General features: G+C 56.6%; 3 protein-coding genes across 4 annotated transcripts in view; 2 read left to right on the top strand and 1 right to left on the bottom strand.

Annotated features, from left to right (window-relative positions):
* Nucleotides 1-15300, top strand: part of ARIH2 (ariadne RBR E3 ubiquitin protein ligase 2) — a 30815-nt gene extending 15515 nt beyond the window's left edge. For both annotated transcript variants that reach the window (XM_019536767.1, XM_019536766.1), the window contains 13 exons: nucleotides 1910-1977; nucleotides 2923-2986; nucleotides 4496-4643; nucleotides 5372-5493; nucleotides 6407-6516; nucleotides 6961-7078; nucleotides 8456-8506; nucleotides 8606-8627; nucleotides 10292-10443; nucleotides 11405-11548; nucleotides 11884-11952; nucleotides 13081-13164; nucleotides 13574-15300. In XM_019536767.1, coding sequence (XP_019392312.1) covers nucleotides 1910-1977; nucleotides 2923-2986; nucleotides 4496-4643; nucleotides 5372-5493; nucleotides 6407-6516; nucleotides 6961-7078; nucleotides 8456-8506; nucleotides 8606-8627; nucleotides 10292-10443; nucleotides 11405-11548; nucleotides 11884-11952; nucleotides 13081-13164; nucleotides 13574-13645 — 1224 coding nt within the window. In that variant the 3' untranslated portion in view covers nucleotides 13646-15300. The remainder of the gene's footprint in view (nucleotides 1-1909; nucleotides 1978-2922; nucleotides 2987-4495; nucleotides 4644-5371; nucleotides 5494-6406; nucleotides 6517-6960; nucleotides 7079-8455; nucleotides 8507-8605; nucleotides 8628-10291; nucleotides 10444-11404; nucleotides 11549-11883; nucleotides 11953-13080; nucleotides 13165-13573) is intronic.
* Nucleotides 15301-17342: 2042 nt separating this feature from the next.
* Nucleotides 17343-25409, top strand: part of P4HTM (prolyl 4-hydroxylase, transmembrane) — an 11913-nt gene continuing 3846 nt past the window's right edge. The window contains exons 1-4 of the mRNA XM_019536769.1: nucleotides 17343-17615; nucleotides 17708-17789; nucleotides 24654-24844; nucleotides 24916-25012. Of these exons, the coding sequence (XP_019392314.1) occupies nucleotides 17358-17615; nucleotides 17708-17789; nucleotides 24654-24844; nucleotides 24916-25012 (628 nt within the window). The 5' untranslated portion in view covers nucleotides 17343-17357. The remainder of the gene's footprint in view (nucleotides 17616-17707; nucleotides 17790-24653; nucleotides 24845-24915; nucleotides 25013-25409) is intronic.
* Nucleotides 20648-23747, bottom strand: LOC109311229 (secreted frizzled-related protein 5-like). Its single transcript, XM_019536770.1, has 4 exons — nucleotides 22958-23747; nucleotides 22152-22321; nucleotides 21528-21617; nucleotides 20648-20977 (listed from the first exon to the last, which is right to left on the bottom strand). Exons 1-4 carry the CDS (start codon nucleotides 23278-23280, stop codon nucleotides 20664-20666), a joined length of 897 nt encoding a protein of 298 aa, XP_019392315.1. The 5' UTR covers nucleotides 23281-23747; the 3' UTR covers nucleotides 20648-20663.

Below are 25409 nucleotides of genomic sequence, written 5' to 3' on the forward strand. Positions count from 1 at the left end.
TGAACCGCATCCTGTTCAGATCCGCCCACTTCTCCAACCTATCCAGGTCTGCCTGGATGCGGTCCCTGCCTGCCGGTGTATTCACTTTACCCCACAGCTTGGTGTCATCAGCGAACTTGAACAGGGTGCTCTCCCCACCCTCGTCCAGGTCGCTAATGAAGATGTTGAACAGCACCGGTCCTAGGACCGAGCCCTGGGGGACTCTGCTGCCCACACCCTCCCGGGTCTCGACATCGACCCGTCCACCACCACCCTCTGGGTGCGCCCCTGGAGCCAGTTTGCATGCACAGCCTCCCCCAGCTGCCTGGAGAATTCCAGATCCTTCCCAAAGCATTGCTCCCTGGATCAATGCCCACCCCAGATCCAGATCCAGCTCTTCCTCCTGATATGGCAGCCTGTAGTAAACCCCTACCACCAGATCCCTCTCCCCCTGCCCTCCTTGGAGCTTGACCCACAGGGTCTCAGTTAAGCCTTCCTCTGGTCCTATTTGGAAGGTAGAACTGGTATACTGGTCCCTAACATAGAGCACAACCCCCCCACCACCTTTTTTCCCCTTCCTATCTCTTCTAAACAACCTATAGCCCTCTATGTTTACTGCCCAGTCAAAAGTTTCATCCCACCATGTCTCCACTAGGTCAACCAGGTCGATTTTACTTCTTGGAAGCAGGAGAGCAAGCTCCTCCTGCTTGTTCCCCATGCTTCTTGCATTAGTGAAGAGACACCTTAATCTCCCGTGGGAGCCTTGGGCACCCCCCCTTCCTGGGAGACAACTGGTCCCTTGACATACCTGAGCTCTTACTTGGGCAGGTCCTACACTTGATCTGGGGCTGAGTTGTGTGTGTCTGCAAGTTGTAGAGCACTCGGTGTGTAACGCTGCTGACTGCCTGTTGTTGGGAACCTGGTAATGGCCTGTGTGTCTGGGATGCCAGCCAGGGGGCTGGCCTGGTGGAGCAAGGGGTGGCTGGGGTGCATGCACTGCTCCTCGTGCTGCTTTCCAGGTCAGCAGATTCTACCTGCTTAGTGCAGATGCTTGGCTGCTGCAGCACTGTGCATGCTCAGCATCACTTGGGAACAAATGCATCCATTCTCATTAATGTGGGTGGGTTTGTGGAGAAGCCTTGGCCAAGCCATGGGCATTGCTGTGATGAGCACAGAGCTCTCCAGTGTTCTCCTGAATCCCTGCTGTGCGGTGCTGCCCCTGCAGCGGGTCCTTCCACCCAGCCTGGCCTGGCGCTGCCTTCCAAAATGCTGGGGCAGCAGCTGTTGGCACACAGCGCAGTGCGAGGGGTCATGGCCTGACCAGCAGAACTCCCAATTCAACCCCCTGTGGAGCTACGGTTCCTCAAGGAGCTCATGTGCCTGTGGCAACTGCCTCTTTCCCTGGCCTCACTGTTGAGGCGCACCTGGGTGCCCCTGATTCTGCTGACAGGAGTCTTCTGGTTGGGGGAGCTGGTGTGACCCCAGCAGATGGCAGGAGCCTGTGGACTGAGGGAGGTCTTTTCCCAGTGCCAGCTGCTGGGCCTCAGTCCTTGTCTGCACAAGAGCTCCACCAATGCAGTCTGTGCATCTGCAGCAGGGAAACCATATAAATTGCCAGGAATAGACAACACCAGGCATGCATTTCAGGGCTGTGCTGTCCCTAATGCTTTGTGTGTTGCAGTAAGGTGGGACCCTGGTTTCTGAGACGTCTCCCCAGATGCTGGAGCTAAAGAGGGTGGAATGAGAGGCATGTACCAGGGCTGGGACACATGGAAAGGGAGACGCAGCATCCTGTTTCCAGGGGCCTGCTTGTCTGAGGCACAGAAGGGCCTCAGCTTCTCTGGCGTTAGAGCCTGGGGTGCTACTGGTAAGTTGGAGCAGAAGAGCGCTCTTAGAACATGACTTGCTTACATGTTGCTTCTCTCTCCAGGTGTCTCATGCAGTTGCAAAGCTTGTGCTAGTCAACTTCCACTGGCAGATCTCGGAGATCTTGGAAAGGTAAGTGTCAGGCACCCAGCCTTTGCAACTGGGGCTGTGCTAGATGGCTTTCCACAGATGTCCATGCAAGAGTGTGACTGGCCAGCTCAGTGCTGTGCCCAGGGAGAGGAGAAGCAGGCTTCTTTTGGCTCCCGTAACTCTCCCGTGTCTGCCTAGCCAGTGTATGCGGGCGGAAGGAAAGGGTTGGCATTGGGCCTGGAGGCTCCTGCCCCATGTAGAGCCTGTCAAAGACCTGCACATGATCTCTGCTGTCTGCTTTGAACCTGGATGTGGAGGGAGCTGCAAGGCAGAGGGGGTGGGTCGTTTTTAGGCTGGCCACCATTAAGTTTCCCTGGTAACTGGTGTATAGCTCCCTTGGGTGACAGCCTGCTTCCTGTGCTCCACATCTGGCCTCTGGGGAGGTGCGTGCCCTGTCTAGCTGCCTTTATGGCAGCCTAGTGCTCTTCTGCCCATAACTGGGGAGAGTTGGGGAAGGACCTTTATTTTCCAAGCCTGGGCACTACAATGTGCCCCTCACTTGGGCTGGTTCTCAAGCTAACCGGCAAACTCCTGTCTTTCTTAGCTGTTCCTTGGTGGTCAGGAGCAAGCACTTGCAAGTCCATGTGTGAGCAGAAATGCCTCGCTGCAGGTGCAAAGTTCCCTCCTTGCCCCCCCCCCTTTTTTTTTTCTCTGGACAGGAGGGGAAGTTTGGAAAGTTGTGCTGCCCAGAAGGCAGCCATTGCAGTTAGCAGGAAACCTCCTTTCCAGGCAGGTTAAGCATCGTGGGTAATTTGGGGATTGTTCCTTCCCCTAGCGGACAGGCTGTACAGTATGTGTGGGGGGTATCCATCAGGGAGGTTTTGGACTCTCCCTGCAGAGTTGCCATAAGTCAGGCCAGGACTGCTCGTCACTAGAGTCAAAGTGGCTCCAGGACCGAGGCTGATGTCGGCTAATTCTTATTTCCAGGCACAAGTCCAATTCGGCCCAGTTGCTAGTGGAGGCACGAGTTCAGCCCACCTCATCCAAACACGTAAGTATGCTTGTTGCTCTGGTCTGCCTTTGGCAGTGATAGCCCCAGTCCTGTGCCGTGGCTCTCTGCCCGACTTGCCCCCACTAGCCCTTCAACAGAGTTGGATCTGCCACCTCAATCAAGAGACTCCAAGTGCTTCAAAGAGCTGTGGGGTCTGGCTATGTTCCTACCCCCAGGACAGTCTCCATTAAACAGGTAGTGAGGTTAAGACCTGGAGTCCTGGGTTTGTCCCCATTCTGTGTATGTGTCCTGGGTGCCTTGTGTTGGTCACCAGTGTTTCCTTGCCCCTTCTGTCAGTATGGATCCTCCCTGCTGGCTGGCTGAGGGGGTAGCTCTGCAGGCAAGGGCTTTCTCTTCCCTGGCTCAGGCAGCACCTCCCATGTTGGAGGCTTTAGGGGAGGCCACTGTGGCATGTTGGATGTCTCCACACAACAAAGCTTGGCTGGTGGGGGGGCTTTGCTTTCGCCTGGCTGTGCCAGGATGCACTTTGGTCCTGTGGGGCACTGACATGAGGCACAAGTCCCAGCTGGCCTTCTTGTGTCCCCTTTGAAAAGCTGAAAGCTCTGCAGAGGGCTTTGATAAAGCACACATAACACGGAGTGGTGCAGCAGGTCTTGGCTCCAGGATACGTAGGTTCTACCCCAGATTGCAGGTGTCCCGTGTACAAGCCAGCAGGTAAAGGCTACTGATGCTGCCTTGGGATGCCCACAGCTGACCAGAGAACTTGTCTAGGATGGCAGTAGTGAGAGGAAAGTTTTTCTTGGTGCTCAAGGATGAAATGGTGCTGAGGGGTTGGTCTGTGCTCCTTTGTTTAGTGCTTCCCTGCCACAGGGAGACCCAGCTTCCTTCCCAGAGCATTGCTCCCTGGATCATTGAGATTGGGGTGCTGGTGACAAATGGACCAAGCTCTGCCAAGAGGCATCCACTTTAAATTTTGTGTACGGGGAGTGGGCAGGGAACTCTTTCCCTTCGCTCTGTAACCAGTGGCATGTGTCCTGGCCTCGTTTGCCTTTTATCCCCTGGATTTGTCATTACATAGGACAATTGGCATCAGGTAGGATTGTGGAGGATCAAGGCTTCTAGCACTGGCCGAGCTGGTGGGGAGATGGAAGGGAGCAGAGTGCTTCCTGGAGAAAAGGGACAGGCCTGGACGCAAACCTGATGTTGGCACGAATGTGCCACATGGGGGACCAGCTCAATGCAAACGTCCCTTTGATGCAAACGTACCGGGGAAAAGTGGAGCAGCTCTGGCTTGGATGCGAAGAAAGCATGTGATGCCCTGACACCAAGGGCCCCAAAAGAGAGCTACTCAGCAAGGTGGCATGCACCTTCTCCAGCCAGTGCCAACTGATGTCTAGAGCATGTGAGCTAGGCACACATCAGCTTGTGTCCAGGGAAGCTCTAGTTCAGGCTCTGAGCCATGGTGCCAAAGGGGGCAGGCCCACTGTGGCAGGGTAAAGAACACCCAGGGCAGCTGCACAGCTGCGTTGACTTGCACCTCTGTTCCAGGCAATGGTACATTCCTCCCACCACTGTGCAGTGTGCATGCAGTTTGTGCGCAAGGAGAACTTGCTCTCTCTGGCCTGTCAGCATCAGTTCTGCCGCAGCTGCTGGGAGCAGCACTGTACAGTGCTTGTCAAGGACGGCGTTGGAGTTGGTGAGTGCAAGGCAGTTGCTGCTGCGGGGCTGCGCTGGGTTGTGGGCCCCTGAGAGCTGGGTAGTTCCATTGCTGCAATAACGCCTTGTTAGGGGGAAAACCAAGCAGGGAAGTGTCTGTGTGTGGAAAACCAGTCTGTGCCTCAGATGTTTCAACTGGCTACTGGTGTGGCCTGAGCCCAGGACTGCAAATATGTCCAAGACCTTGGCTTGGTCCCTGCAGGGTGCCGCTACCGCCAAACAAATCACTAGGTGGGTTTTCTCTGCTTGCGTCCCCAGGACCCCAGTGGCTTAGTCACTGGTGTATGCTTGAAGCCTCAGCACCCTGGTGTTCTGAAGCTGCCCATCTTCATAATGAGCCCTTGAGACCTGGAGGTCTCATGGCCTCTGGGTGCTCACATGTGCTCCCTTTGCATCAGTGGAAGCCTTTGGTCACTAGTGCTGGCGTGAATGGCCTAGGTTCTCCTGCCCAGTCATTCACAGTGGCAACTTGGAGTGGCTGCGGTAGGGGTGTGACATCGCTGGGCGGTGGTTGGCCCTGCTGTATCACCGTCCAGCAACAGGAGCCAGGCTCCAGCTCGTCAGCAGCCTGGTAGATGCAGGGGGTGTCTCCTTTGTCGGAATTGTGAACAGACGGTCCTCGGGCACTGAGCTGAGAGCAGCCCCCTGCGGGCAGCAGCTTACAGCACATGTTGCCCAGTGCCACAGCTGCCCTTTGTCATTGAGCAGGGGTCTCCTGCATGGCCCAGGACTGCCCGCTCCGAACACCAGAGGACTTCGTGTTCCCATTGCTGCCTAGTGAGGAGCTTAAAGACAAGTACAGGCGCTACCTCTTCAGGGACTATGTGGAGGTGCGTGTGCCAGGCTGGGGGAGTCTTGCTGGGCCCTCCTGGGAGCAGAGCTTGTGGGGCCCAGTCTTCAGAAGTGACCACCTGCTTTGGGGGGACCTCAGTTTTTGGACCCCAAGATGAACTGTCTTTCAAGAGAGTGAGTCAGATGTTGAGCCACCTGCCTTGAGAAGTGGGACCCTGTGATCTGCCTGCAGCTGGGCACCCCAGCCATGGTGGTCTGGGCACCTGGCATCCTTCACGATCCCTCACTGGAGCTCAGTGGCTGGAAGTGTGAGCAGTGGCAGCATGGGGCTTGCTGTCAAAGCACTGTGGTAATTTGCCAGATGTAGGCTTGCTGTGAGGACAGTCCAGGGGCTCTCCTGCGGGCGCTCGGCATTCCTTGAAGCAGAGGGCTCCAAGCATCTGAGCAGGGACCTTGAAGCTTAGGGCTGAAGACAAAAAAGTCCTGCAGCAGTACCTGAGATGCCTGTGGGTGGGCAGCCAGGGCAGTGATGCATGCTCTCTATTGCATGGCATCCTCTGCTCACACTACCACTCTGTGAGCTCAGAGTGAGGTTTCTCAAGTGAGATCTCACAGGAGGGCTCAGGACCTTGGGAGGGAGCAGCCAGGTGAGGGATGTCCTTTCCCAGTGATGGGAAAACCCTGAGGGGAGGGGGAGGGAGACCAGCTGTCCCAGGTTGAGAGCAGAAGGTGGAACATAGGGCCTGGAGTTAGCCCTCTTGGTCTCTAGGCAGTGCAGCCATGGGAGCCTGAACTCCCTCTTCATGAGTGAGCAGGTGTGGTTGCCCTCCATGGCAACTGAGCACCCTCCTGAGGCAGGAGGGGATGTGTCTGCCCCAGTGAGGCCCCCTCTGGCACAGCGTTCCCTCCCTTCTTGCCCCACATGCTAATCAAGCCCTGGTGTACTTGCAGAGCCATTACCAGCTGCAGCTGTGTCCTGGTGCTGACTGCCCCATGGTCATCCAGGTGCAGGAGCCCAAAGCCCGGCGAGTGCAGTGCAACCGATGCAACGAGGTCTTCTGGTAAGGAGACGAGTGCCCTAGAGCTGTGAGGGAAGTGCATGGAGGTGGTCTGAGAACTGAGTGCCTGTGGCCAGAGCTAAAACCTGATGGAGAGCTTGGGATGGTAAAGCCTTGCTTGAGTGAGAGGGTGATGCTTGCTCGCCAAGCAGGCAGCCAGCTGCCTTTCTGCTCCCTGGTGGAGAAGGAGCCCTGTTTCCACTGTCCTGCAGGGGAAAGATGTGGTAGAAAGCTTCAAGAGCAGAATGCACCCTCCCTCCAAGGAGCTGGTTCGGGTTATCCTATCACTGAACACAGAGCCCAGCTTCTGTAGTGTTTGGTTATGAGTCCAGATGCCAGGCTTCCTGCCATGACTGCCACCCTGCCTCAAGGACAGACTTGCTGCTTGGCTATTATTGCAATGCCTTAGTGTTAATGGGAAATGAGAACTTCTTTTTTTCTCTCAAGCTTCAAGTGTCGGCAGATGTACCATGCCCCTACAGACTGCGCCACCATCCGGAAATGGCTCACCAAGTGTGCGGATGACTCTGAAACTGCCAACTATATCAGTGCTCACACTAAAGATGTAAGGCGGGTGCCTGGCTTCCCAACCTGGCTAGAGGGGGCAGCAGCTCTGAGCATGCTTGGAATCCTAGGCAGTTTGGCAATGGTGCTATCAAATCCCCTCTCTAGGGCTGTTGGTGCAGGGTTGCCAGTGCCCTGCTGTCTCTAGCCCAGCTCCTCGCTAGTGCTGAGGGCTGATCACAGAAGTATTCCCTCTGCGTTGATCCCCTTGTACACAGCCCTGCAAGATGAGGCATTGTTACCAGTGCAGTTGGCATTACCCCAGTGTAAAAAGTTGTAGACAGATTATGTAACCCCCCCCAAGTCAGAATAGCTTTGTCCAGATGGTGGAGAATTACCCCTGGAAATATCAGGGGGCAGGGGTAGAATTCAGCTGATTATATGTTCCACCAGTTTGGGTTTCATCTATCTACAACTGTCATAAGGTAGCAGTTTTCCCACAGCAAACAGGCTGCTGCTAGGTGGAAAGTGCAGTAATAGCCTCCCACACTGGGTGGGGGCCACACTGGGACAGCTACCCTCATCCTGGTGTAACATATGTTTGTACATAGGACAGATATAGATTACGCTGCAGGGCAGGTTTGTCTGTTCAGGCCCCAAGACTGGAGCAGACATCAGGCTGCAGCCAGACGTATTGCAGAAAGGCAGCATGTAGCTGGCTCAAGGACTTGTCCCTGTGAGCAGATGGAGCATATTAGGAAAAGGGCAGAATGCCCTGGTGCAGGGAGGATAGAAAGCAATTCGTGAGGCATGGTCCTTTCCTGTCCTGTCCATGGCTGCATCTGGTTTGGGCTGTTGCACCTTGGAGTTGAGAGTCGGGGGGGGTCTTTCATCAGAAGTGTTTATAGATAAAAGGTGCTGACTTTTGGGCATCTCTTCCAACAGTAAATCTGCTCAGGTCAGCAGAGTCCTTTGTGACAACATAAGCCAAGGGTGATAGTAGTGGAAGAAACTATGCCAGCACATCAGTTGAATGGCCATGGAACCAAGGCACCTGTGTGCAGCACTGCACAGTCAAGCAGGCATGAGATGTTTTTACCTTTGGTCACTGCTGGTAGAGGCAGATGGTCCTGCAGCCTGAGCCGTGGTGCAAATGCTGCATTTCTGCATACGTGGGTGTAGGCACTAATTCTGAGCAGCCCAGGAGTGGCAGGTTTACGTTCTGGTCTGAGGGACATGCTAAGACTACTGGCCTTGTGTACTGGGAATGTTAATCCAGAGCCACAGTTGTGATGTGCTGAGCTGTACATCCCCTTCCTCCTGCTGGAACATGGAGCTGTCCAGCATAGTGTGTGTGCGATTAGGGTACAGGAATCACGGTTGTATTCTCGGGATGGTACATAACAGCCGGCTCTAACACGCACTTCTGTTTCTCCAGTGTCCCAAGTGCAATATCTGTATTGAAAAGAATGGAGGCTGCAATCACATGGTGAGCAGTTCCCTGATCACTCCATATGTTCCTTATCCTAGCTGAAACCTTTGTGTCCTTTTGCCAGTTGCTAATGCTGCCTCTTTCCTTCTCTTTCAGCAATGCTCCAAGTGCAAGCACGGTAAGTTGCAGCATCTGGAATCCACTCTGTGCTTCTTTCTGGAGGAGGAGGCAGTGTTCTCTCCTTTCTGCCTGACTCTCCAGTACAGTGCTTCCCCTGGTGAAGGATGATGGGGTTGTTCTGTGAAAGAGGCCTCTTGTCTCACTTGCTGTGTTCTCAGTTGGTTTCGGACTCTGGTGTTTAAGTTCCATCTCCTTGAAATGCCTACACATCGGATGTCTCCGTCTCCCTCTGTCATGATGATAGCAGGCACTGGTGTCTGAAAGCTTTCTGGGTAAACAGATTATGGGCCACCAGCTGACATGCATTGCTTCTGCCATGGGACTGCAAGGTGTTAAGTCAGAGCAAGCAGCTAGGATCACACAGACGGACACACCAGGCCACATCCACCCTACCCCATTTGTGCAGCAGCAGCCCGTCTGTCCTAGGTCTTGAGTGCAGACTTGCAGTGCCAGGGATGCATACTCATCCAGTCACGTGTCGCAGAAGAGCTCATGCCATCACAGAGTGGCTTTTGAGGGGTGCCAGAGCCTGCTCACCCTGGAAAAATGACTCGGGGGGGCGGAGCTCCTACACTGCAATTTTGCCTTCAGCTACTAGATGCTGGGAACAACTGCTACACAAACCCTGTCACAGAAGATCTTTAAAATCTCCTGCCCCAGGTCACTTCCTTTGCACTGGCAATGACTTGCGGGGTGCGGTGGAGAACGAGCTTAGGTACAGCAGTGCCTGGGATTTGAGCATGTTGGCTGGCACTCTGCATAGAGCAGATTTCAGCCCAGCTGAGCAGGAAGGGGGACCTGCCTGCTGCTCTGGCAGCCCTGACAATGTCCATCAGCACTACAGTGTCTCATGCCTAAAGCCAGGAAGCTACATTTTGTGGGCTTCTGAGTTGCTCTGCGTGTCCTTTTCAGTTCTCACCTGTCTCTGCATTTCAGTGGCTTCGGATCTGAAGCCTTTAAGCCACTAGAGAGAGCTAGGTCTGGTAGTAGCTGCTGCAGTCAGAGGTGAGTGCAGACCCTCTGTGTAGACTTGTGCACCATGAGATCAGATTAGGATTATCCACTTTGGCAGACTGGTGGCACCCGGAAAACTGCAGCTTGCTTGCAAGTAAAGCCTTCCCTGTGGTCTGTGGTTTTGCCAGCATGGCTGTGCCAGTGAGGCATTGGGCAGGTTGTTCGCTGGAGTTGTGCCAGCAAAACCTCTGGTGTGAGTGGGTACAGCTTTTCCTTGGGGGTCTCAGCTACTGTTAGAGTAGCAGCAGCCCTATAGTGTGAGCTGAGCTAAAGGCCACAGCCATCCTTGTTTGTAGCGAGGAGGTACAGCCTGTGGACGTAGCTGGTCCCAGTGTCCAGTGCTCCGTGCTGACCCAAGCCACGTCCCAGTAGCACTTGCAGGATGCAGTAGTCTCTGCAAGCAGGAATTCCCAGTTCAAGGACAAAGGTTTGTACAGTGCTGACCACCCCCTTTTCCCACCACCATAATGTTGGATTTGTAGTTCACAGATCACAACCTGGCTGCTCTTGGAATTGAGAAGCATTAGGTGCTCACTGGCCATGGGACACTGCTGACAAGTTCCAGAGAACAGCCCCTGCATTATCTTTCTGGAAGCTGTTGTGTTGTTTGCATGCGTCACAGTGATTGTGCTTTGCTGTTCTTTGCAGACTTCTGCTGGATGTGTCTGGGAGACTGGAAGACGCATGGCAGCGAGTACTACGAATGCAGTCGGTACAAAGAGAATCCTGATATTGTAAACCAGAGTCAGCAAGCACAGGCCAGGGAGGCCCTTAAGAAGTACTTGTTCTATTTTGAGAGGGTAGGAGACATCTCCTTGGCCAGAGCTGCTGTAGCCTTGTAATGCTCCCTGCCTGGTGTAAAGGTCCCTGCCAGTAATGTCTGTGCAAGAAACTGCCTCACCAAAGAATCTATGCAGATACCATAACATCTTGAGCCCAGCATAGGTCAGACTTGAGACCAGCCCAACAAATCCCCAAGCTCGTGCCCTGTGTCCTCCACCAGAGCAAGTGTGACATGTTGTTTGTGTTGCCTGTGATGCACCACATGCATCCTGCTCCCTTGCCCCCAGCAAGCCGCTGCTCTGTCCTCCTAGAGGAAATTGGGGAAGGTGATGTCTTGCCCACAGGGCAGCCTGCCTGGCAGGAGAAGGTGTAGTCTTGGAGGTGGATTCCAAAGTCCGTTGTGTTTTTGTAAATGCTGTGGGGACTTCCTTGTGAGTCATATGCTTAAGGTTTCTGGACTGTGTCACTAGCCAGTGAGACAGCTGCAGCACTCCTTCTCCCTGCAGTGGGCATGGCTGGGATTGGCCAAACTGAGGCATTCTGATGGAGCTTCTTAAGAAAAGAGTTCCCAATGGCCCTTGTCAGTGAGGTCAGCAAGCGCTTGCTGCTGCATTCAGATCCCCAGCTTGTTCCACATAGCATGAACTTGTTCTGAAAAAATGACCTGTAATCTCAACCTTTCTGCCCCAGGGCTTCTGGGGAGCAGCCGTGTTTACAGGGTGTCCTAGCACAGATGTTAGATTTGGCTGAATTCATGGGAAATGTTAATCTCTGCTTACAGAGGGGCTGGGTTTGCTCCCTGCCTCCTGTGGCCTGTGCAGCCTCTGGCTTGCAGCAGGGGCGTGCTGCCTTACCGCCATCCTTGCTGCGACCAATCCTGCTTCACTGGACTCCACCCCACCTTGTTTTCTGCTTGCTAGAACTTGTCTGCCAGTGGCAGCGCTTTGGTCTCACGGCTGTGTCCCTCTGCTTTTGCAGTGGGAGAACCACAATAAAAGCCTGCAGCTAGAGGCACAGACATACCAGCGCATCCAGGAGAAGATCCAGGAGAGGGTGATGAACAACCTGGGAACATGGATAGACTGGCAGTACCTGCAGAACGCTGCCAAGCTGCTTGCAAAGGTGAGCACAAAGGGCTCATTCACTGCCAAAGGCGAGCTTGCATACCCAAGTGCTCCACTCCAGGACAGTACAGGAGAGGGCCCGTGGCCAGGGATTGCACTGCCAAACAGGTAGTCCTCCTGGGCTCGGGGCATAAACCCCTCAGGGTCAAGGAGCTACCTCTGGGAGTGGCTCTGTTTTTCTTTGTGCTGGGCTGCTCTGTGCCTCAGAGCATCCACTGTAATGCATACAGTCATACTGGATGAGGCTGTGGTCATGTTTCTGTGTCTGTCACACAAATGTGCTATGCTAGTGTGGTCTGGATCTGAGAGTCACTTCCCCCTCCTCTCTTGCAGTGTCGCTACACCCTGCAGTACACTTATCCGTATGCTTACTACATGGAGTCTGGCCCCAGGAAGAAGCTGGTAAGGTGTCTGACGCTCTGTTTCCGACTGCTTAACTTGGGACTCAGGTGGTGGGCCAAGGGGACCCTGGGCTTGTCTCTCAGTCCCAGAGTTTAAGCGTGAGCTGCATAGGTGTGAAACTAAACCCTGTAGATCCCTACGCTTCGTGATGGCCCCAGATCCCGGACTGCTCTATCTTCCCACAGTAAAACTGCTGCTAAGTCCCCTTCCAAGAGCCTCACTTAAGGCTTGCTGTAGGGCAGTGCTGGATTGTGACACCTTCAGTTTATCAGCCTGTTTTCACTGTTAAGAGTCCATGTTGCTGTTCTAGTTAGTATAGAAGCTAGTGTGTACCTTGGAGCTCAGAGTTGGTCGCTCCCGGCCATCGGCCCTGTTTGGGAGGGGGCGGGGAAGAGGAAGGAAGGAACAGGACCTTGGCTTCAAATGAGCCTTGTAGAAACTCCTAGGAGGAGAGAGACTGTGGACACCTGAAGAGGGAAACCAGGAGCATTTGGCTCAGCTGTGCTGCTGCCAAGAGGCATCAGGTGTTTGCAGCCTGCCTTGCCACAGGGTAACAAGCTCTGGGAGGTCTAGGCAGGACCAGGGTGGCCTGTGAGAGTCCAGGGCTGTGAGGATCCCGGAGCCCCTCTGGTCTCTCTTCTGGGCATTCTCTCTTGCATGGGGAGTCAGGATAGGAAGAACAAATGAGACTGACTGACCCCCTGCTAATCGCAGCTGCTGGATCCTTGGACATGATTCCCTGCTCTGCATGCCTGCGCCTAGTGAGAGATGTCTCCAGCAGGTCCTAGAGACTGTGGCAGGGGGTCTGCAGCCCAGGTATTGGGGTGGGTGGGCACTTATCTCCCTGGGGCACCATGGATGATTGTGGCAGTTTCTTCTGGGTCCAGAGTCTTGGAGCGCTTGGGCAGTCACAAATAGAGCTGAGCAGCACCAGCCCCCAGTGATCATGAAGCTGCTGCTTCTCCTGCAGCCTTATTGCTTACTGCTTTCCCCAGTTCTTCAGGAGGCATTTTCGGCCACCTTCTGTTGTGAAAGGCTGGGCTGAGAGCAAGCTTCTCTTCTTGCGGCTGTTGGGCAGTGGCGTAGTTGCCCCTTGACATCTCTAATGGTCTGTGCTGTTGGTTGCAGTTTGAGTACCAGCAGGCCCAGCTGGAGGCAGAAATTGAAAACCTCTCATGGAAGGTGGAGCGAGCAGACAGCTACGACCGAGGCGTGAGTATTTCAGCTGGCCTAGATGGTTGAGAAACAACACGCAAGCCCCTGCCCAGCCTGGCAGTTAGGCGAGCACCAGGGATTAGCTTCTCAGGCTGGCCTTTGGCCTGTGGCTGCTGTGACAGCAATGCCCATGCTAGCAGAGAGAGTAAGGCTTCTGGCTGTTCCTGGCTGACTGGAAGGAGCCAGTAGTCCCTGCAGAAAGCGGCATTTAGCCCTTGCTCCAGGGCTGGTTATCTTGGTGCAGAGCCTTTGAGGTTGGAGATGTGAAGCAGAACCCCCACAAGGGGAGAGCTGGGGGGTTCTAACCCAGGGTTGGAGACCATGGGGCACAAGGGGCACGGAAAGGTCCTTGCGGAGAGCTCCGCTTCATGTTGTGCAGACTGACAGCGCTCTCTCCTGACTCCAGGACTTGGAGAATCAGATGCACATAGCAGAGCAGAGGAGGAGGACCCTGCTGAAAGACTTCCACGACACGTAAGGTGGGAGCAGATGGCAGAGTGCAGGGGTGAGAGCGGCAAGCAACATGACGGTGGCTTCCTCGTGAGACACAGGCACCACCTCTGGGAAAACACAGCCAAGGACAGACCCACCCCCGCCCCTTGCAAAACAGACACACGCAAACACCACCTCTTAGTCGGTTCCTGTTCTTATCTCTGCGTTTTGTTTCTGCCAGGCTGGAGGTCAGAGGTCAGAATGGCATAGTTCACAGGACACTTTCTTCCCGCCCTGGATGGTTTTGGAGGGAGGGAGTTTTTTCTGAATGGCTGTTAATAGTATTAGATCATTACAACTTATGTAATTTTCAACGGTTGTACAATTATACAAACAAAGCTTAGAATAACACACAACCCTTTTTAAAAATAAATTGGCAGTGGAGTGTTTTTCCTCAATAATCTGCTTGTAAATTCCATGGGCTTTTTCTCCCTCCCTCTGCCTCCAAATCCTCTTAGGCACTGAGAGTTGTGAAGCCACCCAGCTGCGTTCCCCTTTCCTCCTGTAACACGTGCTTCATAGCATTGGCCAATGACTGCATGAGGAGAGTGGCTGGTTCTCAGGGGGGCGGCTGGAGGTCTGAGCCTGAGTGCCTCTGGCTGCAGATTAACGCAGTGGTGTGTGGTATCTCTTCTGTGGAACACCCCAGCAAGAGTTTGTGCTGCACAAATGGAGGCATGATGGAGACGGTGTGCCCAGGTACAAGTGGGAGCCTTGCCGTCAGAGAGTTTGTCTTCTGCATGGATTTTTGCCTTACTTGTTTTATTAGAGTGCGGGTGTTCTTTGCTGCAAAGACTACAGCAGTGAGGGACTGTTAAATTGCAGCTGTCCTGATGGTGTTGGACAGAGCCTGGTGGTGTGCAGCAGCTTGGAATAAGCTGTGTTGTGTCAGTGTCTGCAAGTTGGCAAAGATCAGATCAGTCTCACCTGCTGTGTTACCTGGATAAACAAGGCTGATCCTGTTCCTTCAGCCAAGGGAGAAGAGCCCTGTTGACATGAGCCCTGACACATGTGGGTCATGTAGTCAGGCTTTTGGGAATGAATGCACGGTGCTGTTGGAGCCTGTGCTGAGCCATCTTGGAAAGTAACTGGCAGACTTCACTTTATTTCTATCTCCATGTGAATGATGCTGAGTGGATCCTGTGAATCCTATCATGTCTGCAGGGGCTTGGAGCTCTTCTACAACCTTTATTTTTTAATGTGAAACCTAAGTAAATTGAGATATGTGAATGCCTTGTTCATCTTGGGAAGGAACTAACCTCAAAGCAGTTACTGTAATGTCAGCACATGAGCAGGCAGTTACTTACCAGGTCACAGGTTAATAACAGGGGTAGTAGACTCTGCAAGTCTCTCTGGTGCTCTCTATCTGCTCTAGGCTGGCAGAAATGGAGTAGATGGAGTCCCCCGCTCTAGGCAGAAAGGAGTGGAATTCCCTTCCCTGCTGCTCCTGTGAGCATTGCCCTGACGCAGCCCAGTGCTAGGATGTCACCCTGGATGGATTGAAGGGTTGTTAGTTTCTGCATAATTGAGGAAACTAGAACTGTGCTTTGGGAGCTACATTTTTCTGTCTGAAATGTGGCTACCTTGTGGCTCTGGTAGCCAGCACGGTGTTGTAGATTTAACAGTGTAAAGGTGGCAAAAGCAGAAGGCACCTTGGTTTGGGAAAGAAATAGCTGTTATATGAACTAATCCTTTGAGCAGAGTTTGGAGAATACAACAGTGTGGAGATTCAGTGCTTTTACAGGTCTTTAAAGACATCCTGTGTATTGATGTAGGCTACGAGTTGGCATTATTGTTAAGCTAGCTGCATTCAGACGAGATTTAGCCTCTTTGCAAGAGGTATGTGGAGGTGTCTAATTCCCACAGCTCAGCCCTGCCTGTTTGTCCCTGCGCAGCAGGTCAGCTTTGAGCAAGGATGAGCATATTTTCTCCGGGTGCTTTGTCACAATTTTCATGCATAGCTACAGCAGCTCCATCCCTAGCTGGAACCAACCCCTGTGGGCACTGAGAGCTGATTTGCAGTTCAGACTGCTGCAACACCTGGGTGATGAGCACTGTGGAAATGCCCAGCGCCAGGTGCTGCTTGGGAAGCCCCCTCGCTCTCCGGGATCACCTGCAGCTCCAGCTTTGTCAGCAGGTTGTGTTCCCTCAAACAGTCCTGGCAGGGGATGCTGAGAATTTCCTGGTTCTCATGCACAGCTCCTCTATCCACTCTCTGCCCCTGGCTCCTGCGGGGCAACTCAGGTGTCATCTCTTGCACCCTTCAATCTGCTGCTGGTGCCATCAGAGGCAGGTGCCTGTCAGGAAGGAAAAGGGGAGCTCTGAAGAGCAAAGGCGAATGGCCCAAGTCTGCTCTTGCATGTGGGAGGAAACAGGGTTCCCCCCTGCAGCAGTAGCGTGTCTGTCTTGAGACGCTTTTCTCCCTCCCTCCTTGCAACTAGCTGCTCGCTGTCCCCTCGCCAGCCTGCCTCACACTTCAGCTTTGCTCACGGTTGCTCCCCTCTAACAGTCCTGAGGCTTCCCAGGCAGTAACCCGGCGTTTTCTGTTGATTCGAACTGCATGACTGCTGCCCCGCACACGGGCAGGTGTGCTGTGCCAGCACGGGGCGGGATGGCAGGAGGTTTCTGTACTAGAATCGCGCACTCCAGGTTTTAAGACGTTTTCAGCAGGCGATACATAGAACTTTATTTTTCAATGAGACGTGTTCTAGGGGTTTTTCCGGCTCGGCGGGGCGGCTGCAGTTTTCTCAGGTAGCTGGGGCTGCTGCGGGAGCCGAGTGTGATGCAGAGCGCTGCCCTTTCCTGGCTGCCTCAGGGCGTTGGGGGGGAGATGTCTGCCAGGAACAGGGGCCGCTCCTAGCCTTCCCCCAGAGGCTGGTGGGGGGCAGGCAGAGGAGGCTGCCCTTGAGATGTTTGCCAGAGGTGAAGTGGTTTATTTGAAATAAATTGTGAATTTCTAATTTTAAACGTGTGCAGAGTCTTCATTCTGCAGAGGAAGTGTGGCCAGCCCCACTCCCGGCGTGGGGAGGGCAGGGCAGGACAGGGCTCCGGGGCCCCAGCCAGCTCCTCCTTGCTTCCCTGTGCCTGGGGGGTGTACCCCACAGCTGGCGCAAGCGAATGGGGCCTTGCAGCCACCAGGCTTTGTAGTTGGTTTAATAAAAGGTGTCACCTCTGCCCCTCACCTGCCCTGTACCCCCTCCTGGCCCTGCGGGGTGGAGGGGGCCCCCGCCCCCGGTCCACAGCAGAAGATGCCTCCTGGCTGCAAGCCATCGCAGAGGACACGCGCGTGCTCTGCTGCTCTGCCGCCTCTCCTCCAGTGATGCGAAACACGACGCCTTTATGTCCTCTATTTTTCACGGAAAAAGTGGACGCAGGGTGTCCGGTTTCGTAGCGGAAGACAACGGGGGAAGGTCGGCCGCGGCAGAGGACAGACAACGGCGCGGAGAAAGCACCGCAGGCCACACGTGCCCTCACTAGCTATGGCTGCGCCTGAAGCCAGAGGCTGTCTTCACTCAAGATGGCCACTCGCTCCGGGGGGGGGGGCGTGCCCTCACTAAAGATGTCCGCCACCTCGCTCTTCCTCGCCCGCCCGCCCGAAGCCGGCTTGCCCTTAGCTAAGATGGAGGCATCCTTGATGAGAGCGCGCGACGCGTGCGTGGTGACGTGTTGCCGCGGCGACGGTTGCCGGGAGACCAGCAATGGCGGCGGCAGGGGGGGCGGCGGAGGGGCGGCCGCTACCCGGGCCCCCAGGCGGGCGCCCGCGGCCCGTGTGCTCGCGGCCCTACTTCGTGGTGCTCATGGTCTTTGCGCATCTCTACGTGCTCAACGTGCTGGGGCTGCTGCTCTTCGTGCACCTCAGTGCGGGCGACGCCGACCCCGACCCGGACCTGCCTCCCGCAGCCCCGAGCCCCGGCCCCGCCCCCACCGCTGCCCTGCCCCGCCGCGAGGGCATCAAGGCAAGGCCCGGGGGGCATGACCTGTGACCCCTGACCTGAGAGCGCATCAGTGCCCAGGGGCTGTGACCTGTGACCCCCGTCTCTCCCCTCAGGTCGGCCATGAGCAGCGGCTGGAGCTGGTGCCAGGCCGGGTGCACGTCATGAGGACCCTCAGCCTGAAGCCACTGCTCTTCGGTAAGGCGCGGGGCAAGGCAAGGCGGGCCGGGGCTCGCGTGTCCGGGAAGCTCCGCGGTCCCCCACCGCCGCCCGCCCGTCCCTGTGCGTGGGCTGCAGGGCCGTGGGCCGCGCTTGCACACAGACCCGCATGAGCGCAGTTGGCCAGGGCAGCAGCGCCCATCGCAGGCAGCCGCGGTGCTTCTGGTCAGCCTGTGAGCGGATGGGTAAGGAGGACGGGCCTGTTCGTTTGCCCTCGGGCACGCTGCCCATGAGTCCTGCCAGGTGCGGGGCAGAGCGGTGCTGGCGCCTGCCTGCGGGAGACGGATCATGTGGGCGCCTCCTCATGTCGAGACACAGTGCCAGGGCAGCTAGGAAGATGTGCAGAGGGAGGCAGTGCCGGGCTCCCGAGCGACATGGGCGCAGAGTGCTGCCAGCGCAAGCGGGGCTGCTTGGTCTGATCGCAGTTGCTGCGTGGGGTTGGGGCCAGGGGCTTTGTAAGGAACTTTCTTTTCCTCTGGATCAGGAAGCGAGGAAAGGCCTTGTGGTCACTCATGCTCCCTGCCTGGCAAGGTGCTGCCCAGGCAAGCAGCCGCTCTAGTTGTTTCACTCCCTTGTGAACAGAGGCTGGTCGCTTGTGGCAACTGCTGAGAAGAGTGGGTTTGGAGGGCTGGCTGGGGTTTTTCCCAGGGTTTCCCCCCACCCCCAAACATCCCTGCCTTGCTTTTGTTTTAAATCTAGGGACCAAAGTGCTTGCTGGGAGTGCTGCAGAGCTCGCTGAGGGCAAGGGAGGGGGCAGGGGGTCCTGGTCCTCTGGAAAGAGTGGTCGGCCAGGTCTGTGGTAGGGGCACTGACAGAGGAAATGGGTGACAAGTGGGTGAGGGGGTGGCCTCCTGCAGCCCCTGTGCATGGCCCTGAGCTCACGCTCCTTTCCCTTTCCACAGGCACAAAAGCCCTCCATGTGAAACCCACTCCATCCTGCATTTTGACCCCCATGGACAGCCTGGTTCTCCTGGCATTTGGTTCTAGGCTTCCTGGAAGTTCTCTCTGTCCCACTGGGAAGTGCCTGCATTCATCTTCCTGGCAGTAACGATTCCTGAGCTCTCTTGGTAGGGCAGAGAGAAACTGTGCCTAGGGCAGGTACTGGCACAGCACTATCACTGACTTCTGCATGGCACTGTCCCTTCCTCTGATAGGGAAAGGCAGGCACAGTGGCTGACACAGAGCGAACCACACACGTTTCTTGTTGGATCCCTTTAATGCAACAAGCATCCTTCAGAAACCTGCAGCTCGGTCATCATCGGGTCTGAATACACAGTATTCATAACTCACACGTTCCAACAGTGTTCCTTCTGGCAGTGGGAGAGGACCCAGATGTGGAGTGAATATCTTCCAACAGTCACCCCCATGATAAGAGCAGTGAGACAGAGTGTGGCCTGGGGGTACAGGACAATTGGGTTTTGCTAGTCCAGTTTCCCTGGGTCCTGGCTGTTTTGTCTTTGTGAATGCTGTTTATTTCAGAGAGCTGGTCCCAGCCTTCAGGAAAGCTGTGGACCATCAGCAGACTTAGCCTGGCACTCCAGCCCCTCTGTCTGACCCGGGAGGACTTGCTCTGGAGAGGCAGTGCTACAGGAACGTACTCAAAGTTCAAAAAGAGGCCTCCTTCTAGCTGGCTCTGCTTTGCCCTGGGACTGGAGAGCTCACTGGGTAAGGGGGGCAGTGGGAAGTCTCCCTCACCCCTGCATTCCCTGGCTGTCAGTGCACATCTTTCTTGAGCAGTTCCCAGCTAACTCCATACCGTAGGCAAGGCCTGTGCAGCCTGGCTGTTCACAGACCAGCTGGCAGTGCTGAGCTGGACTGACAGCTAAGGGGGAATCTTCCCTCCTGACACAGGGGCCAGGGCCCAGCTGACCACCCTGACCCTATTTCAATAGGGGAAGGCCTGGGGACTCCATCCCTGACTTTAGGGAAGTCTCGTGGCCAATTAGTGCCATCATTAGGGAGACAATGGTATCAGATGCATCTCCAGCTAGGGGATGTTTACAGTGATTTGCTGGTGATCAGCTTCCCTGTTGTAGGAAAGCAGTAAATCCTGCCCTGGGGCTTCCCTTTCTCCAGGGCACTAGGTCAGGGGCATCATTAGGTGCTAACAAAGGTGCTAACGAGCAGTTGGTGCAATAAAAGATATTACCATAATAACCTTGCCTCTCCAGCTCCCTGAACCGCCTCCAACTGCCCTGCTTTCTGCCTTCTCCAGTTTGCCCACTGCCCTGAACTTCTGTGGGAGTGGGAGAGCAGAACTCTCTCATGCTGGCCTTGCCTCTCCCTGCTCTGGCCCTGGCCTGGTGCTGCAAGGTTGAGGCTGCCAGAGGGCTGCGCTCAGTGCTGCCTTGTGCTAGCGCGGTACAAAACTAAGCCCTTGCTCCCCTGCACAGGGAGCCTGGGAGGTACAAGGTGTGATGGAGGATACAGCTCCCTTGTCTCTTCCTGCCAGGCAGGTGACCCACATGATACCCCTGTGCCTGGAACAGCCTGTGGCCCTGTGTTGAAGATCGGTAACAGCGCTGAAGTGCCTATGGCATGTTGCTGGGAGGGAACAGGCAGGGCTAATTAGTGGGTGTCTCCATGGGGCAGCTCTGACCTAAGGGGTCCCCTTCACTTTTGCTGTGATGCTTCCAGCTGGGCTCCAGTGCGGCGGGAGGAGAGTGCTGTGCCCTCTGGAGCAGCAGTGCCTCCCTAGCCTCTTACAGGGATCCCATGGTGTAATGCTCTGGCCTGGACCCTGGCTAGCAACTACATCTGACCCACTCAAGCGCCTGGTGCTCCAAGCCCCTTCCCCTGGCCAGGGCTGGCACGGGTCGTGCTCTAGGCCTGGGGAGGGAGCAGCCTGCCAGCCTATCTGCGGCACCGGTGCTGCTTCCAGCGCCGCACAGCCAGCTGCAGGGCTCGGTTCCTTCTGTGCCAGTCGTAGGCCTTGTTCACCACCAGGCGGCCCTGGTGCATGGTCCCACTGACGACATAGACACCTGCCTGTGTCCCCCGCATGATGTTGTGCACACACGTGGCGTCCAGGTCCAGCCACTGCTGCAGCTTGGGGTAGGTGTCGGCCCATAGCAGGGGGCCGTGCTTCAGCATCTCCACCCTGGTGTCCAGGCTGAAGCCAGCCAGGGTAGACGTCACGTTCCTCCGGGATATGCGGATTTTTGCGGCTGGGGGAGCAGGAGACAGACACATGGAGATGTCCTAGTGGGGTCCCTCCTGCAGCCAAAAAGCCAGCTCCAGGCTTCCCCTCCCTACCCAATCAGTGCAACTGCACGGAGCTTGGGAGCTTCCTGAGCAGGCCCACGTGTTCCCTGGACCTGATCCTAGCTCTCTGCCCTTGCTCTTTGCTGGAGCAGAGAGAGTGAAGGGGGTGCCAGGATCACTTGAAGCAGCTGGGCAAGGGCCCCCCACAGCCCTGCCCTGACCTCCAGCTCCACCTCTGTTCCAGAGACCCAGGCAGTGGCAGGACTGGGCTCAGCACTGGTGCTGTGGGGGATGGCATGGCTGATGGCTGTGGACAGCCCCTTTGCTCCCAGCCCTTCACTTGAGCAAGGACAGTGAGTTTCTGGGCGTGATGTGGATAGGAGTTACGAGAGCCACTGGCCTGACCCCGCTGGGTGCTGCCCGCCATGGAGACACTCAAGCTGCTTGGCTCCCCTCCACCCCCTGGGGCTCTGCAGCTCCCCAAGCCAGCTGGGGGAGAAGCACGGTACTCACTGAAGTCACTGGCGCAGAAGCCCTCCAGGACCTCCCTGGTAGTGCCGGCCTCCTGGAGCTCACAGTCGTTGCAGCTGGCTCGTGGTACGGCTGTAAGAGAAGGCATCAGAGCCTTCCTTGTGCACAACTAGCCCACTACCCTAGGGGCATAGGAAGGACAGCTCAGGCAGCTTCTGCCTCTCCCTTGGCTGTCCCTTCTTTGCTTTGCTTGGGCCGTTTCCTCCAGCTCTTTGCCTCCTGACTGGTGTCTAGTGAGAGCTGGAGCCCTGGCTGGACTGCTTCCTTGCCCCTGGAAACGTGGGTTATCTGGGCTAGGTCCTCCACAGACACCCAAACCTTGGGTGTGGTGAGGCCAGCACCAGGGCTGCACAGGTGTAAGGGCAGTTAGCTCAGAGCAGCACAGCGGAGCTGGCTTTTCCTCAGAGCTGCTACTCCGCCACTATCTGAGAAGCCCCCAGGAGTCCTGGGCAGGTCAGGCCCGTGGGGAGGAATCTTAGATGAACTCTGTGGCTGTTTCTGCTGTCTGAGGCGTGGGAGGTTTTGACCTTGGAAATAGAGTGTTGCCCCTGTAGCAGGATGCTTCTCAATGCCCTGGACAGCAGGGTGGGTTAGGAGGCTCCTTACCTCTCCGGCTGGCAGTCTCTTCGGGGGTGATGGCTGCGATGCACAGGCTGTGATCCGCAGGGAACTTGGCGCAGTTCAGGATTTCAGGCCATGGGTAGCCATAGCACTCCATGATGGGGGCGCAGCTGCTCCGCACGGCCTCGCACAGGCTGCGGCATGGGTAGATGAAGCTGGAGAGAGTTGGTGGGATTGAGGTGAGCCTTTCCCCGTAGCCTTCCAGAGCCTGCTTAGGGGCTCACACTCCCTATCCATTGCCCTGCACCTTTCTCAGCCCAGGCCTCATTTGTCCCTATCTGTTAGATAGGGGACCATGCTCTTCTGGCCCTGTGCCCTCCAGGTTGGGAACCAAATGGAGCCTTGTATCTGGGGACCCCTCTGCTACACCAGCCTGTCAGACAGCCCTTGCTGCAGGGACAAGGGTGAGCAGTGGGAGCGAAGTGCCTGAGCCCAGGGAAGGCCAGGGAGCTGCCTCCTTCCCACGCCTCCCTGACAGGCAGCACAGGTGGCTGTGGGATGCTGAGGGGTTTGTGGCTCCGGGGCAGGTAGGGGAATGTCCGGGGAGAGTAAGCTGCTTGCATGCCCCAGGCAGAAAGCAGCATGGGATGAGACTGGGGGGGTACAGAGGGGCTGGGGCAGGGAAGCGGGGCAGTCGCAGGGTCTGTGTGGGGCTGCTGGCATGCCAAGTGTAGCCTGAGGTGGAAGCTGGCAGGAAGAGCCCTGTGCCAGGCGGGTGCACAGCAAGGGGCTGGAGATGCCAACCAGCCACAGGCACCTTCCGCTCCCCTGGCAAGATGGTGGCAGCTTACCTTTCCAGGCAGACGGGAGCAAGGAGCGAGCAGAGCAGGATCCGGGCATCTGGGTGGCACTCCCTGGCCAGCAAAGGCAGCCAGCTGGAGGCCTGCTGAGTGGCCTCGGCCACGGTCTCATGCTCCAGCAGGTTGGGCATCCTCATGTTGGTGTAGCCGAGGCCGTAGCACAGGGCCATGCTCTTGGGGACAGGCACGCACTGCGAGGTCCTGGGCAGGGTGTTCCCCTGGGCAGCCAGGTGACCCGTGCCCAGCAGGGCCAGCAGCAGGGCCAGCAGCCATGGCCACGTCAGCACCCAGCCCCTGCCACTCTTTGCACCCATCTCTGGTGGGAGGCAGGCAGCAGATGTGCCGTTGCCCTCAGCCCCTGGCTTTTATAGGCCGGGAGTCCCTGTGCTAATCCAGTCTGGCTGGGGCAGCCCTCTCTGGGGGAGACAATGCTGCCCTTCTGCTTGCCAATTGCCCTGATTTCCTGTTTCCTGGGGGGCTTGGCTTGGACCAGAAGGTGCTGCTTGGCCCCTGACCCTGATTGACTCTCTGCCTGACAGGTCTCTGAGGCCCACCCCCTGCTCCCGCCTCCCGGATTAGTCGTTGTTGTTGTATAAACCCTGATGCTTCCCGCTCCTTTGTTTTTGCAGAGGAGCAATCAAGTGTCGCCCAAAGTCAATTAGGAGCCATTTGCTTAGCTCCAGCCATTGTTAAGGGCAGCAGGCTGGGCGCCCAGCCAGCACTTAACTGCTGCAGGGAGCTTTCCCACTGGCTCACACAGGGTCGCTGGCATCGTGCGGCCGGTGGCAGGGCACTGGCAGGGAGCCCTGCTGCGGGGCTCGGGGAGAGGCGCTCTCATGTGGCCTGCAGTTCAGATGCCCAGGTAGTTGTTTCACTGTCCACCTCCCGAGGGGCTGGCCTGTGTCCTGCTGGTCACTGTGGGGTGTGTGGTGCGTGCCTCAGGGACCCCTCTGTCCAAGAGGCCGTGGCTGCGGCTGGAGCCGGCTGCCTGGGAAGCAGGTGGCTGTCTTGGCCCTGGCTCTGACCGCTGCAGAGGTTCTGGGTCACAGCCATAGAGCAGGAGCTGGGAGCACTCCTGCAGCAGCTCTTGTCCTCACCCTCAACTGTCTGGGGCTGTTTGAACTTAGGTGGCATGTCCCATGGAGCCTCCCTGCGTCCTGTGGCTGCCGCTGTGTGCTCCAGGCACCATTCAGCCAGAACTCCCCCAACCACGTGGGCACAGGGAGATGGTTTTGCTTTCAAAATGCCAGGCCCTCTTGGCATTAGCTGCCTGTGCCCAGCTTTGTGCTGCTGACCAGGGCCAGGTGGAGTGAGGTTCCTGTGGGGTCCAGGGCAAAGCTGGCCCTGGGCACTGTGCAGCTGTCATGGCCTCCAGCCGACCCTCAAATACAAACCCACATCCATGGTGTCCTGAGCTGAGAGCTTCTCGCTGCGGGTGCCGAGCAAGTCCAGTGGCTGGCTGCTCTGGGCCCTGGGGTGTAGCGCCTGTGCCAGGCCATGTGTGACCATCTACCACACACTGAATTCCTGTCCTGAGGGCAGGGGAGGTCGACATGCCTGATAGTTTTGTTAACGCGAGTGCCTCATCTGCCCCTCCAGCGTAGCTGCCTGCCACCAGCCAGGCCCCGGCTCCCCACGTCCTGGGGAAGCTCTGGGATTTTCCAACTAGCTCCCCTTCTCTCTGCAGAAATTCCTGATTTCCTGACTGAGGAGGAGTGCAAGCTGATCATCCACCTGGCCCAGCTGAAGGGGCTGCAGAAGAGCCAGATCCTGCCCACCGAAGACTACGAGGAGGCCATGGAGATGATTGAGATCAGCCAGATGGACATTTTCAACCTACTGGACCACAACCAAGATGGGCAGCTGCAGCTGAAGGAGGTAGAGGAGGGAAAGGGGGCCGGAGCAAGACCACTCTGTGCCCCTGGGTGACCTATGGTCTGTGGCTGCAGGTGCTGACGCACACCCGCCTGGGAAGCGGCCGGTGGATGACCCCCGAGAGCGTCCGGGAGATGTACACTGCAGTCAAGGCAGATCCTGATGGCAATGGTGAGTGCAGCCCTGGGGCAACCCTCCCCCAGTGTGATGGAGCCCCCGTGGCATGGATGCATGGGACTTGCCCGCATCTGTTCTGCAGCAGATTTCCTGCCCTGGCCCCCGCCCCATGGGGAAGAGGTGGCCAGAGCCCATGCCACATCCTGTCTGCAGAGCCTTTGGCCTGCCCTAGGCCCCGCAGCCCGTGCTCTCTGCCAGCTGCACAGCACCTGTGGAACTGGCCCTGGGGTGGCTGAGCCAGGGAGGCCTGTGGGTCTGTTCACGGGGTGGGGCTGGAGTCCCAGGGTAGGTAGCACTGTGGAGGCCAGGGCACTGCGTGAGATGCCACGGTGCATGGGCAGGTCACTTTGCCCTTCTCCCTCCCTGCCCACCCCACCGCAGAGCTGGGGTC

This window comes from Crocodylus porosus, unplaced genomic scaffold (genome assembly GCF_001723895.1).
Source record: "Crocodylus porosus isolate Cpor-Errol unplaced genomic scaffold, CroPor_comp1, whole genome shotgun sequence".
Classification (NCBI taxonomy): Eukaryota; Metazoa; Chordata; order Crocodylia; family Crocodylidae; genus Crocodylus; species Crocodylus porosus.